Source organism: Pavona decussata, unplaced genomic scaffold, assembly GCF_977016875.1.
Source record: "Pavona decussata unplaced genomic scaffold, jaPavDecu1.1 SCAFFOLD_131, whole genome shotgun sequence".
NCBI classification, from domain to species: domain Eukaryota; kingdom Metazoa; phylum Cnidaria; class Anthozoa; order Scleractinia; family Agariciidae; genus Pavona; species Pavona decussata.
The window spans coordinates 1,405,001-1,419,844 of record NW_028145545.1 but is presented as its reverse complement, the minus strand read 5'-3'; the positions used below and the strand labels follow the sequence as shown (position 1 = coordinate 1,419,844).

Here is a 14,844-nt window from a genome sequence, read left to right as displayed (position 1 = left end):
AATCATACTTTTTCATGCTACAAGGTGGGTCATGCTATACATAAAAGATAAATTGGATTTTTCAGCCGACTCATTTGCAAGCTTGACTTTGTGCTCTTGCGATGACGGGACTACATATTATGACATAATATGCGATTAACACAGTCATAGTGCAACATTTTAGGCCAGTATCTAACGGCCGATTTTGGAACCGCTTACATTACATACTGCAACATTTTAGGCCAGTAACTACTGGCCGATTTTGGACCCGCTTACATTATATACTGTGACATTTTATGCCAGTATCTGACGGCCGATTTCGGATGCGCTAACTTTACATACTGCAACATTTTAGGCCAGTAACTACTGGCTTATTTTCCGTCTGTATATTAACACTTATTACATACTGTGACATTTTAGGCCAGTATCTAACGGCCGATTTTGGAACCGCTTTCATTACATACTGCAACATTTTAGGCCAGTAACTACTGGCTTATTTTGCGTCGGTAAATTAATATTATCTACACACTGTGACATTTTAGGCCAGTAACTACTGGCTTATTTTGCGTCGGTAAATTAATATTAACTATATACTGTGACATTTTAGGGCAGTAACTACTGGCTTATTTTGCGTCGGTATTTACTGTGACATTTTAGGCCAGTAACTACTGGCTTATTTTGCGTCGGTATATAATATAATATACAGACCAAAGTAAGTCGCCTAAAATGTTACAGTATATATACTGAGATAACAACATATTATGTCGTTGTCTAAACCGCCTTGCGATGACGAAATTTGCATAATGAATGATATGAACTTGTCAACAATATGCCAGAACAGTTTGAACGAACGAGCTGTTTCAAATGTACTGTTGTTTGAATTTTACAGGCTATTGCTTTTATTGTTAGCGCGGACCAATGTTCAAATCAAAAGCCAATAAGAATCGAATTTTAATTTTGCGCCGGGCCGGGGATTTTGCGAGCTCACATCTGCGAGCTGCGAGAAAAAAAAATGAAATAAATAAAAAATAAATAATAATAAGCAAATAGCTCTTACTGAGGCTGAAGTGTCGTCTATTTTGTAAAAAGCACCGGACAACAGCTCTTTGGAAACCGAGAGATAGAGACCAACCAATTTTAAAACAGAAATTTCCGATTTTGCATCAACAAAGATTGTGTTCGTCAAAAACCACTACGAAGTCAATATTTGACACCATGGAATGGTGAAGAACTGACATTGCCATGGATTGTTAAACTTTCCGATGAAGATGTCGAGCACATCCGCAAAGCAGGATTTACAATGAAACTTAAAATTAAAAATGTCCAACAAGACAAAATATATACGAAGGAACCTACGACGTGACAGTTAACACGATGGTTCAATTTATTGTTATTGAATGTAAAAATTTTTGAATAATGGTCTTCCTTCAATAAACTGGTCGACTATCAAAGCCATAATACCTGTGAATTCAAAGGTCCACACATTAATCTGGCCATTTTCTTATGACATCTATATTTATGAATAAACCTAAAATTCAAAGAGAAACGACCCTCGTTACTGTCGGAATTAGCGGCAGCCATTGTGGCTCGCTACTTTAGGGGAGCCAAAAAACCTCATATAACGTTGATGCGACTAAGTTTTTTTTCCTAAATGTTAGTGAAATATTCGTAAAAACAGTAGCATTCCTCCCAGACGTTTTCCATTTCGTCACACAATCTTTCCCTCCAATCTTTGGAACAAATAACGGGATTGCGCGATGGGCCAAACAAGACTCCCGTCGCCCGTTACTCGCGCTTCGCGCTCTCCTCGTGAGTATTTCGAGGATGATACATCAATTCGCGTAAATTTTATTTCTCGATTTTTTTTTTAATTTATTTATCTTTTGTTCGCAGCTCGCATTATTTCAGCTCGCGTGTTCCCCACCACCTATATGCGCTAACAAAAATGAATGAATGAATGCATTCTTTGAAACGAATAATGGGTTCAATTTTCAAATAATCGATCCATTAATAGAGTCTACGGGGGTACGCTTGAGCCCGGGGGGGGGGGGGTACTCCTCGGAATTCTTGGTGGGGGTGTGCCGCCCGGGTCTTCGAATCCCGACCCTATTTCAGACCTAAACATGCCATTTTCCACACCCGTTTTCAGACCTGACCTCTAAAATTCATACCCGTTTTCAGACCTGATAATTATGCATCAGTGCCGAACGGAAGTTGACGCAAGGAGTAAAAGTAAGCTGGAATGACATAGTTTATCTATTTTTTTTTTCTCACTATCAGTTAGTCGTTCCAGTTACGTACTGAAAAGAAAAATATGTTTGTAAGCTTTCGTAAATGTTCCCGGCCCCAAAAACCCGACCCGATTTCAGACCGTAATTGTCAAAATCTATACCCTATTTCAGACCAAAACGGCTCAAAAACCATACCCTTTGGGGCGGCACATACCTATATACCTTATATAGGGGAGTACCCCCCCCCCCCCCGGGCGCTTGACCTGGTTCGACTTTAATTGATTGAGACATTGATACCACCTCCTTTTCGCCAGCGACCTTTAGGATAATAGGATCATCAAATGGTGGCCCACAGACTCTGCTAAAGGTGAAAAGTATGCATAAATTTTACTTCCCCTGTTTTTCATAAGGGTTGCACAATATTAACCACTTGAGGCAAATTAATACATTCCCGATTTATTTCGGTTGGATCTGTTCCCGGATCTATTGAATCCCTTACGAACATCTTCACTTACCAAATTATGGAAGCATTTACAGGCCACAGGGAAGCAACCAGTTCACGCTCGTTTGCAATTCGGAATGCACGGCCTTTCTCGTCTATTTTCTTTAAAACCTTGAAAACTTCGCCATTCTTGACGTCAAAGCGGCATTCCTGGTAGCCTTTTTACTACTCATTTGAAGCTTACAATCCACAGCGTATCTTAAGCCATTTCTACGTAATTTCTTCGTTTACGAAAAACACGTGCGCTACACTCCGGACTGAAGTAACTCGAGCTTCCAAGATCTGGTTAGGGATTTTCAAAGCCTGTTTTACACAAATCACGAGTTTGAAAATCGAACGTTCGATTGGGTTCGATAGATTTTTTTTTTCTTTTCGGTGAGTTCGATTTCATTCGATTGCCGAACTCAATCGAACTCAATCCACGGATTGAGTTCGATTGAGTTCGATTGAAATTTAGTTCGATTGGGTTCGATTTACTCTGCCGGGATTAACATTTCTATATCCGGATATTTTAAAGATCGTTAACAGACTAGAACGGAGATAAGACTTAGCGGGTGTGAAAGGGGGGAGGGGGGAGGGGCGTGTAGTAAAAATAAACATCCTCGACGACCGGACCCAGGGGCAGATAGTGGGGACACCGGACGAGGAAAAAGTCGAAACGGGCTGGAAAAAATTCGACGAAGAAAAGTAGCGAGTTCGTCGATTTTTTTCCTGCTCATTTCGACTTTTTCCTCGTCCGGTGTTCCCACAATCCGCTCCAGCGGGCTGTCCGAGGCCAGGATGGTACGGTAAAGGAACGTGACTTTTCCAGAACATTTTGCACTTTCGGACAAACCAGTAATGTTATTTTTCGACACTTTGGTGTGACTTTGGTAGAGTTGCAATTGTTATAATCACAATGCACTGAAGAAAATTTTGCACTTTTACACAACTTGCCAGAAATGCTATTTTTACTGAATTGCAGTTTTTATAATCACAACTATTCGGATTCCTTCTACGTGAATTTTTTCTTTGCATTCCTCTTCGCAAAACCTTCATCCCTGGTTTTTCCCCTATGTTAGCTTACGAGAGCAGACGCCTCCATAGCCTCCTCGGCGCGGCGACACGCAGCCGTATAATGTATGTGACTATGCTTGTTAAATAAATTAATTAAAGAAACGCAGCCGCTCTTTGGCTAGTCACGTCACGCAATCCTCCTCACGAACGTGGGAAGGATTCGACGTGAGGTGACTGCCAACCAAAGAGCATCTGCGTAGGAGGCTAAGGCCTCATGTTCCGGCCTTTGTTTCAAGAAGCCATCGTTCCCCGCGTTCCACGGAGAGATGACGAGCCAAAAGAGCTTCTGTGGGGGAAGCTACTGTCTAATCGAAATTCCAAATAGGGCGAGGACCGTCCAGACAAACGGCACTGAGCCTTGAAGCCAATCACTGCAAACAGCGGGATTATCACAAACGGTAAGAAAAAAAAACTTTACATATCGACAACTTGTCACTGAAGCTAGGCAGACGAGTATTTCCGTTTCGCTTGTGATCGAAAGTGTTAACCGACTGAAACAAACGAGAATGGCAACAAATATATTCGACGAATAATTCAGTTCTGAATAAATTAGACAAATTAGTACTTTCTTCGAAGAGGAAACTTCTCACAATAATCCCTTGTGCCTGATGTCCTTTTTGGAATGATTTTTTACAACGAGACAAAACAATTTCGGCCTCGCTCGAGGAATTTAATACGATCTCTCTAGAACTTGCAGCGTACGTACTGAATGCTTTTAAGTACCACACTTTCGGTTAATTTAAGTACAATTATCGACATCATCTGTCCCTCAGGACCTCAGGTTAATACGATTCGCCTCAAAAGAAGACAGCTTGGAGGAGGCAATCAAACCGAACCTATTTTATGTAAACAAAAATAGCCGGTTTTGCTCATGTCCATAAGTAGACTTTCCCAAGTCCGTTTTCGTGGGAGTCCAGTCAGACGTTTGTCGCTCGTCGGTCGCTCTCTCGGCTCACAAGAAGACGACTTGAGGCAAGTGTAGTCCACAAGGTTCGGCACAGTGTTCAGTTCGATTTATGCCTTGTCACGCGCTCATTCGCGTACCGGAAGTCCCGGCGGGGTTGGTACTCCCGAAAATTTTCGATAGGGGTGTGCCGCGAAGGCACTTGCGAACCCTACCCTTTTTATGGACCGAACCTGTAAAATGACACCCTATTCAAGGGACCCAAACAATGGCTAATGTGCACGGATAAACACAAATCTCTATGAAAATCGCTTTTTTAATAGTTCAGCGGACACTTCAGTTTTAAAAAGCCATTTCTTTTTCGTAAAACGTGGCGCTTACAAGCTTCAATTTAACTGATACAACTTAGGTGCCCTATCTAAGGACTAATCCACGAACGCGTTGCTAAATGAGGAAAAAATGATACCCTATTTAAGGACTGAGAACCTCAAAAACCATACCCTATCTCGCGGCACGAACCTATATAGCCCATATATGGGAGTACACCCCCTCCCCCATTCGGGCCGGAAGTAAAGAACCCAACTGGAGATGGAAATCCCGAAAGGACCGAAAGCATAGATTCGATTTCTTGCACACAAGCATCGGGCTTGCTTTGATGGAACTCACGGAAAAAAATCTCTTTTGCTAAAACTCAACAATACAAAAAAAGCGGCTGTGTTACTTCTGTGTATGTGATGAGCATTTGTCTGTTACATGATATCTATTACGAACATCAAGGGGACACTGATACCAAAGTGTCCGCCGGTATTATCCAGGTGTCCAGCCGTATTAAGGGGGAAGTAAGACAGCCTGATCAAACACGTCACGCTACTTTGCTACTGTTTTTTTTTTTTAGTAATAAAATTGTATTAACCCGTAGAAATGTGTAATAATTTGAACAGGGTACATTACATTTATATATCCACAATAAGCGCATTATTCTGACAATGAAAATAGACAGTGCACATATGACCAGTGTCCGTAAAGCGGGGTCGACCGGACGATGTACGATATATGAGCTTTTCGTCGGGACAAACGAAAGTGTCCATAATATCCGGGTGTCCGTACTAAGCGGGTGTCGGTAGAACGAGAATGGTCATTTTGTAGAAAAACGGGAAATTTATGTTCCCAAATGAAGTCCACGGACCTCACGTCTTCTTAATTGAAGGGGAATGCTAACGTCACAAAAGAGTGGTTTACAGAAGGAGTCCTCTAGAAAATTACCAAGAACAAATAAAAACCTAATCATAGGGTCATAAAATGGCTTTTGATAGTCCACGTCCCTTATCGCGGGGTCTAATATAATCTGTTCCAGATTTCTGAACAAAAATTAATTGACGACCAGTGACCCCATTTTCTATTGGCTCCCGCCCCCCACCCCCAAGAGAGCTTGCTCGCAGGCTAATTGGCAGTGGATTTGCGGATATTATTTCTATACCTGGTATAATAACGGTGAAAATCGCCATTAAATAAGATTGGAACCGTGTGGCAAAAATGGTTATTAAGTGACTTATATAAGAAAACAGCATAATGTTCCATTCTACGGCGCACTAAGAGCGTCCATCCAAGTCTCTTAAATAGCGCTTCATTTGCAGATGAATGAGCAGGAAGATCTAATATAAGGCGAGCAGCCTTATTTTGCAACACTTGTAGCTCACACATCAAAGTGGCTTTACCTCTATCACCCCAGTATATCCCCATAATCAACTAGAGGTCTTCTCTCCTCTTCTAGACTGTACGAAGTGTTGTAAGACAAACTGACGCAATCACGCAAAAGCTACGGACTCTTTCTGCAGTTTACTCCACCGTGCGCTACTCCTGCAGTTTGTGATTGTGTTCATAAATTCTCCGTGGTTATTTAGCTTTCTCGCTTGGCAATTTGACGCTGGCAAGAGCCTACCCATTTCCCTCTTTCCTCCCCAGGCTTTGTAAAAATGACGCTTATGCTGCAACTTGTTACTGACCACCCCCCCGTCATTTGCTTTGAACTTCATTTAGGGTGAAGCGCTAGCGGCGGAACGACCAATTCCTCTGGACTGATAGAAGACGTGTCAGACGACACCCTTTCGATGTTCCACCCTCATCAGAGAAAACCAAAATTACTCAGATTAGAAGGCGCACGACAGGCAGGCCAAGAAGATGCAATTGAAGAGCGTAATCTCGGATTTAAGGCCATGGATAGTTTGTGCTGCAGCCTTCATAGTTCATTTCTTAATGGGTGGACTTGTTAACTGCGGTGGAGTAATGTACACAGCATTGTTAGAGGAATTTGAATCTGGGAGAGGAGCTACAGGTAATTATTTAATAATTAAAAACTGGATCAAAAGAAATTGGATTGATGCAACTTTGATCTTGATCGCCTTATTTTTTAGTAGGTAATTTTGTGGTGTTGCGTTAACCAAGTATATTTTTGCTAGCAATTCAACTGAGCATCGTTATGCGGTGGAATTTGAGTATTTAGTCATTTTTAAACTGAGTTTGCCAGATTTACCATCATGTTGATCGTATGATTCAAGTTCTAGTAAGCATTTGGTACTCTCTGGATACACAAGCAAAGGAGATATCTGGTACAAACTAGTGTTTTAAATTTAAACAAAATAGTATTCTTCTGTTTTAATAATTTAGACTTTTGATTTGAATGTGAAGCTGATTGTTTTGGGATCACTGTAAATAGTTTTAGTTTTAGCTTTTTAGGTATTGAAATGTGTTATTCTTATTACATTTTTATGATTTTATTCATAACACGACCACATCAGCTATGCTATAATTTTTTATCGTGTATAAATAAATGTAACTACTACTAAATAAATTTCCAAAAGGCGTATCCGTCGAAGTATAGCAGCTTCGTAAACATCAAGTCGTAAGGAATCTTTGGCAGATAAATTTAAGTACTACAAAGCATGGTGGCTTTAACTTAGATTGGTGTTAAAAAGAATGGAATGCTTGAAATCAACGCGGGAACTCCACCCCTCCCCCCTCCAAATTCCTCGCACAGTCAGTCAGCTAACTTTCATCCTTTATTTCATCAGCTTGGGTTGGTTCTCTTCCCGCTTCAATTTTGTACTTCACCGCTCCACTGAGCACTTCCTTAAGCCAGCGATATGGTTGCCGCGCGTCGACAATCATAGGTGCTCTGACGTGCATCCTGGGAATGGTCCTGTCCTCCTTCTATACCAGCCTCTACTATTTGTACTTAACGCACGGAGTTATTTGGGGCCTGGGCCTGTCTCTTAGTTATTTTCCTACGTTCATCATTATATCACAGCACTTCAAAACGCGACTGTCCCTAGCCACTGGTATCATCACATGTGGTGGCTCTCTAGGGACCTTGACGTTAAGTCCTGGTACACAATGGCTGTTCAACAGATTTGGACTTTCGTGGTCACTCAGGATTCTTGGCGCAGTTCATGTGCTCCTTTTTGCATGCGCGGCGACTTTTAGTCCCGCAAAGGGCGCTGATGTTCCTTCACAACGAACTGAGGAGCGGATCAAATTCTTCGATTGGACAGTTTGCAAGAATAAGGTGTTTCTCGTTTATATGACTGCTTTGGTTTTCGTGATGCTGGGATATCTGGTGCCTTATGTTCATCTGGTTAGTTCATTGTTTACTCATAGAAATTAAAATCCTATCGCCACCAACACCAGGCAAAAAAAGGAAACTCTCTGTACCTTGCGATTGGCATTTGCTTGCGAGTGCATTTCACGCGAGAACACTTTCACCAACGCAGGCGGGACAAACTGTGACTTGTCCTTCATCTTGGAAGTGTAATTTACTAATCATACGTGCATAATAATTCACCGCCTTGTATTTTCGATTGCTTTTGCTTTGCTTGTGAATATCGGCAGCGTCTTTGATTAATTTTGTTTTACTCTCTCACCTTGAAAATCCCCCAAGTTAACTTGTGTTGTTTCTTATCAGATCAGGTTGGCAGAGGACAGCGGAGCTCAACCAACAGAGGCAGCACTGCTCATTAGCTACTTAGCGATTGGTTCCGGAGTAGGACGCCTAATCTTTGGCAGAATAGCGGACTGTAAACAATGCAACAGGTTTTACGTATGGCATACCGGTTTATTAGGAATCAGCGTGTCCTCAACGTTGGTCACCATGGTGACTTCCTACAAATGGCTGGTGGTTTATGCAATCGCTTATGGACTTTTCGAGGGCTGTTACACAGCGTTAAATCTGGTGTTGATCAGGGACATTGTGGGGTCAGACAAATTTGCGCACGGTTTGGGAATGTCGTTTTTTGTGATGTCGTTTACGAGAAGTGCGGGGCCGCCCATCGTTGGTTGGATCTACGACAGTTTTCAAAGTTATTACGCGGCATTTCTCTACACTGGATTTGTCTTTCAGTTAGGGAATTGCGTTGCTTTCGTAGCTCAACTAATCTTAAAGAAGAGCCAGAGAACAGAACAATGTCATGGAACTAGAGCGAGATTACAACTTATCGTCGATAGAGAAACTGACGTGTAGCTGTCAATGCGGTGGATCTAGTAGAAGATCCCCCCACCCCTACCCCCAGCTATTTCCTAGACTAACAGCGAGATACCTTGATATTTCGTTTCACCAAGACCAGCAAATTGAGCGTTCAGATTGCGCCCTTAACGTTCCTGAAGGTGTGGATCCACCACTGTTTTAAGTGAACTAATTTTTTTTATCTTCCTTATTATGGTTCAAGCTTTTTCCGTGGCATTGTCTCCTCCGCAGAGGCTCTATCACAGAAACAGGAGCGAAAAGTCGGAGATGGGAAGAAAAACCGGCGGAAATGGAGAAAAGCTGGGCGGGGCAACGGGAAGCCAGACAATGAAGATAGAGAGTGCGCAGATAAACAGTGTCCGTAAAGCGGCGTTGACGATGGACGTATGAGAGTTTGTCACTCGGGACACAAAAAAGTGTCCGGTGTCCGTATTAAGCTGGTTAATTTTAGAGAAAATGTATGAGCTTTTTGTCGGAACAAACGAAAGTGTCCGTAATATCCGGGTGTACGTAGAGCGGGGTTCCACTGTACATTGTAACGCGTAATATGCCTTCTGGCAATCAGAATTTTCATTTACAAATGACTCAAACTTAAAGGATGTTTTCCATTGTTTAAGCATGTGACTTCCTCGTTGTCTACAGGCCACTCAACACGAATTACTTGAGAACTGTTTCTCTTAAACACTTATGTCGAAATTCCAGTGAAATCTGCTGATGAATGACTCAAGCTGAAAGGATGTTTTTCCCTCGGTTAAGCTTGTGACTTCCTCTGTGTCTGTAGGCCACATATATACAAATTTTTAGGTTGGCCAACAATTCTATTAAATCAAACGGGTCTTGCGCACCTCGCACAGACTTTGCTTAAAGCCATCTCTTCAACCCTTTGAATGCATACTCCACCATAGCGCCTTTTCGTTTTGTGCTAGTGCCCGACTGTATCATGTGACATTTGGAAACATGAAGCCTTCCGTCTCGAATCTAAACTGACTTGTGAAGTTTTAAAGTAGCTCTAACAACGTCCCACCGTGATGGTTTCAGTCAAGTCAAGACGTTGGCTGGTTTGTGCTTCTGCCTTTGTAATTCAGTTCATAGTGTTTGGGCTTTTGAATAGTGGTGGAGTTTTATACACATTTCTGGTAGAAGAATTCAAATCTAGTAGAGGGACTACAGGTAAGAGAGCGTCCATTTCTGTTTATCGCTGTGGCAGAGAAAGGGCTAACACTAGGAAAATCAGCACTTGAATGTCTTTACGTCGGCCAATTTACCTTTTAGTTATCAACTCTGTTTATACACAAAACATTAGTATTTAGCTTTTCCTACTCAATATTCTTTGTAAGGCTCCGTGAACAAACGTGAGGTTCTATTACCCCGCACAAATTTTTTTTTTTATGTTTCCAGAGAAGCCATATTTTTCCGGTTTCGTTTTTGGAAATTTAATTTCAAATCAAGAATTTTACCCATTTCGTGTTAGTCTTTACAATTTTATATTATATCATAATAAGAGCATAGACAGCTAAAGCGACGGATATCAGGCTCGAAAGTTTTGCCAAAATTGTTATCATTACAATAGTGGTGAGGTACGTTGGAACAGCTCACCCTTCGATTTAATTGCGGCAAGAAGAATCATAAACCGTACTCCTGTAGCCTCTATCAATGATCAATTCTAACGGACACGGCCTTTCGATGTAAATAATTTTTCCAGATATTTATTTTTAAATCCCCTTGTAGAGTGACGTGTTAGATCTGGGAGGGAAATGATAGGCATTTGTCATTGTTATTATATAGGTCATGAATTTACCGTATATGTTGAAATATATTTTTCCTTTCCAATCCAATTCAAAGGGTACACACAAGTGCTATAATACTTTCCCCTTCAGTTTGCAAGTCGTAGATGTTTTTCAGTGAAGTGAATCCTTTTTTTTTTTCTGTCAGTAGGTAATTTTGTAGTTCTTTGTCAGCAATGCGCTGGAAGATGCAAATCTCTACAGCTGAACTTAGTTATGGTGGAATTTGGCTATAAAGTGCATGATTTTTAAAAAGTTGATTTGTTTTAAAATTGCAAGTATTATCATCATGTTGAACTTATGATTGAAGATTTAGGTTATCCTACACAAATGTTTTGTAGTTTACAAGTTTTTGTGGTCTTTTTGATTTACTTCCGATGTTTGGTCTTTTAACCATACTGGTTCTCGAAATGGACAGGATTGGCAATTACTGTAGCCTCCCACGCAGATGTTCTTAGGGGTTCGTCACGCGTTCCTGCCCCACGAACGCGTGACGAACCCCTAAGGGAGGCTACAATTACTGAGACCTTCGTTGGCTTGGAACACCGTGAAAATTCCAGTTCTTAGTTTGTTGCCTTCAAACTGTCGTTCTTTCCGAGTTAATGTTTTCATTAGATACCTGTTATTTGCTTGTGTGGTCGTGTAGGTTTGTTTGGATTGTCTTGGTTGAATAGTAAACGGAATTCTGAAAGTTTCCCCGGTCTGTTAACCCAAACATGTCTACAAATCGAACTGTTTAATCGCGAACACGATTCGAGCTCGCAGTTAGTTGTCTAAGAAACACAGTTGGGAACAGTTGTGTAGTTCAATTGAGGATAGTTGGAGTTTGTTGAGAAATACAGTTGTAGACGAGCAGTTGTTGTAGCAGTTTAGCAAGCGAAGTAACGAAAACACGAAAATGGTATTCAGTTTTGGTACTGGCTCAACTTTCATTTACTCTTTGTTGAGTATTTAGTTTACGTTTCGTCCGAAATTTATTAAACGTTAGAAAATTTTCGAGTTCAAACTAATTTTCACCTGGACTTTAAAGCCCAGTCCGTACGGGATACCCTTTTTATTTTTGGCGTTGAAGCTGAACGTTTTTATCTGTTTTGGTAATTTGAGCCTGAAAAAGTTGGGGAAGTATCAGGCAAATTTGCTGTCATTTCAAAACCCAAAAAATGTTTGTCTGCCAGCAGGAACAACGAAATAATTGTCAAGTTTGTTATAAATTATCACCCCAGTGAAATAAAAGTGTTGATTAGTGCCTCTAGCCAGACACAGAGTAGGCCGGTATGGATTGAAACTTGAAAAATATTAGGCTAATGTTTTTCAAGTTCTCACATTTTTGTTTCCAAAATGCGCTAGAACAGATCACGAGTTGTTCCTTAGCTTTCAAGAATTGAGTTGATTTCTTTCCTCTCATCATTCTAGAATTATTTGGCAGCTGATTGAAGGTCTTATTTCATAATTTTTAACAAAACATCAAAAACCCCATGATACTTCCCCTTTAAGTTAGTACATTTCAATAAATCTATGCGGACGTGACCAAGACACCTATCAAAGAGCAATATGTACCGTAATTTTAAAATGACATGTCCGTCGTTTATCATTTGCGCGTGTTTGAATCGTCAGACAAAGACAGCCCTACGCATTGACAAACTAAACTTTATTGGCTTTACCAATTTTGGATTTGTTTCTTTTGTTATTTCCTTATTTAATTAAGAATTGAAATGTTTGCTATCCTTTGCACTAGTTATGATTTTTGATTGGTGATATTTTCACATGTCAATTTTAGTAAACACTTAATTTTTCGAAGAGAATTTAATACAGGAGCTTTGTAATGGCTATCTCTAAAACAGGGAACGGGGAATGGAGGAATGGGGAATGGGGAACGGGGAACGGGGAACGGGGAACGGGGAATCTCTAAAATAGGGAATCTCTAAAAGGGGGAATCTATAAAATAGGGAATCTCTAAAAGGGGGAATCTCTAAAATAGGGAATCTCTAAAATAGGGAATCTCTAAAAGGGGGAATCTCTAAAATAGGGAATCTCTAAAAGGGGGAATTTCAAAAAAAAGGGAATTTCTAAAATAGGGAATCTCTAAAAGGGGGAATTTCAAAAAGGGGAATCTCTAAACGGGAGAATCTATCAACAAACTGGATAAATCTATGAACGTTTTAGAAGTAGAGTTTTTCCTAAGAGACATTTACAGCATTTGCCAACAACCAATAATATTATTGACAGTTGTTGTCATAATTACTAGATATATAAGATAAAAATAAATTGTTGTCGCCGCTTGCCGCAATATCTTCGGTAGGGGTGTTCTAAAAAATTTATGCCAATCGATACCAAAGGGCCACATACAGCAAGAGAAATCGAATTTTCTACAGCATCTTACTGCAAAACGGTAAAGATGAAAGCGCAATTGAATCTCTGAATAAGCCATAGACTCAAAATGACTGGAACTGGAACCGGGCCTGGCATCTGTAACACGCGTCGACCATCATTAACTGGACTAGACAGACGTCTTTACGCCTGCATAAAGGTTATCTAGTGATCAGTTCAAAAATGCCAATTGTGAAATTCGCGTTGTTTGTGTTGCGATTGATCCATCAGCCCTAATGGCCTTACAACGATGTCTAATAAAAAAGCCCTTTCTTATGTCTAAAACTAACCAATTTCCTTTTATGCCATTCGAAAGTTGCAACAAACGCCCTCAATGTTTTTGAAGAAAAAAAAGGTTTCACTGGTCAAGGAAAAAATTCACCTTATCTATGAATTTATCACTCAGGTACCAGACATGCTTATCTCCCCGGGATAAAGACATGTCTGACGTAGGCCGGAAGCCACCCAAATTGCAAATGCTAAATATGTTTTCATTGTGTCTGGCTGGTTACGTTTCATGGCGTAATTCACAAGACTAGTAATGAGAATATTAGGTTTAATAGCGTCTGCTTTTTTATACCAAAAAGACAAATTCTCTTTAAGTAGTACCAAATGGCGGGAAATGGCTGCAAGAACGTGTTAAGATAAGACATGTCATCCCGACCTTTGGTCGACCTTTTTTCAAGTCGGTGGCTTCAGGTCAATTTCAAGTTTCCAATGGCGTTTGCCAGCAAAAGAAAAAAGCTTGAGGCGTTTGATGGGCTCCCAAAATTTAGCTGGGACGAGATTACGAGCCAGGAAGTAATTGGTCAAGGCTCATTTGGCGCGGTGTTTATTACCCAGTATCAGACAACAAAAAAGCCTGCCGAAACAGGGGTTATAAAAAAAGCTTTAGAGATTTAAGAGATTCCCCCTTTTAGAGATTCCCTATTTTAGAGATTCCCCCTTTTAAAGATTCCCTATTTTAGAGATTCCCCCTTTTAGAGATTCCCTATTTTAGAGATTCCCCTTTTAGAGATTCCCCCTTTTAGAGATTCCCTATTTTAGAGATTCCCCCTTTTTAAAGATTCCCTATTTTAGAGATTCCCCCTTTTAGAGATTCCCTATTTTAGAGATTCCCTATTTTAGAGATTCCCCCTTTTAGAGATTCCCTATTTTAGAAATTCCCCCCTTTTAGAGATTCCCTATTTTAGAGATTCCCTATTTTAGAGATTCCCCTTTTAGAGATTCCCCCTTTTAGAGATTCCCTATTTTAGAGATTCCCCTTTTAGAGATTCCCCCTTTTAGAGATTCCCTATTTTAGAGATTCCCCCTTTTAAAGATTCCCTATTTTAGAGATTCCCCCTTTTAGAGATTCCCTATTTTAGAGATTCCCCCTTTTAGAGATTCCCTATTTTAGAGATTCCCCCTTTTAAAGATTCCCTATTTTAGAGATTCCCCCTTTTAGAGATTCCCCCTTTTAGAGACTCCCTATTTTAGAGATTCCCTATTTTAGAGATTCCTCC

The 14,844-nt window shown here is 40.6% G+C and overlaps 1 protein-coding gene and 1 pseudogene across 2 annotated transcripts in view; both read left to right on the top strand.

Moving 5' to 3' along the window:
- The first annotated feature begins 6,719 nt into the window (after nt 1–6,719).
- Nucleotides 6,720–9,318, top strand: LOC146468426 (monocarboxylate transporter 10-like). The gene is made up of 3 exons (XM_085124598.1): nt 6,720–7,004; nt 7,741–8,303; nt 8,631–9,318. The coding sequence occupies exons 1-3, from the start codon at nt 6,851–6,853 to the stop codon at nt 9,183–9,185; spliced, it is 1,272 nt and encodes a 423-aa protein (XP_084980724.1). The 5' UTR covers nt 6,720–6,850; the 3' UTR covers nt 9,186–9,318.
- A 766-nt stretch (nt 9,319–10,084) lies between these two features.
- The window catches only part of LOC146468425 (monocarboxylate transporter 10-like), a 9,204-nt pseudogene continuing 4,444 nt past the window's right edge, over nt 10,085–14,844 (top strand). Inside the window, exon 1 of the transcript XR_014867506.1 lies at nt 10,085–10,358. The product of XR_014867506.1 is annotated as a monocarboxylate transporter 10-like (transcript). The remainder of the gene's footprint in view (nt 10,359–14,844) is intronic.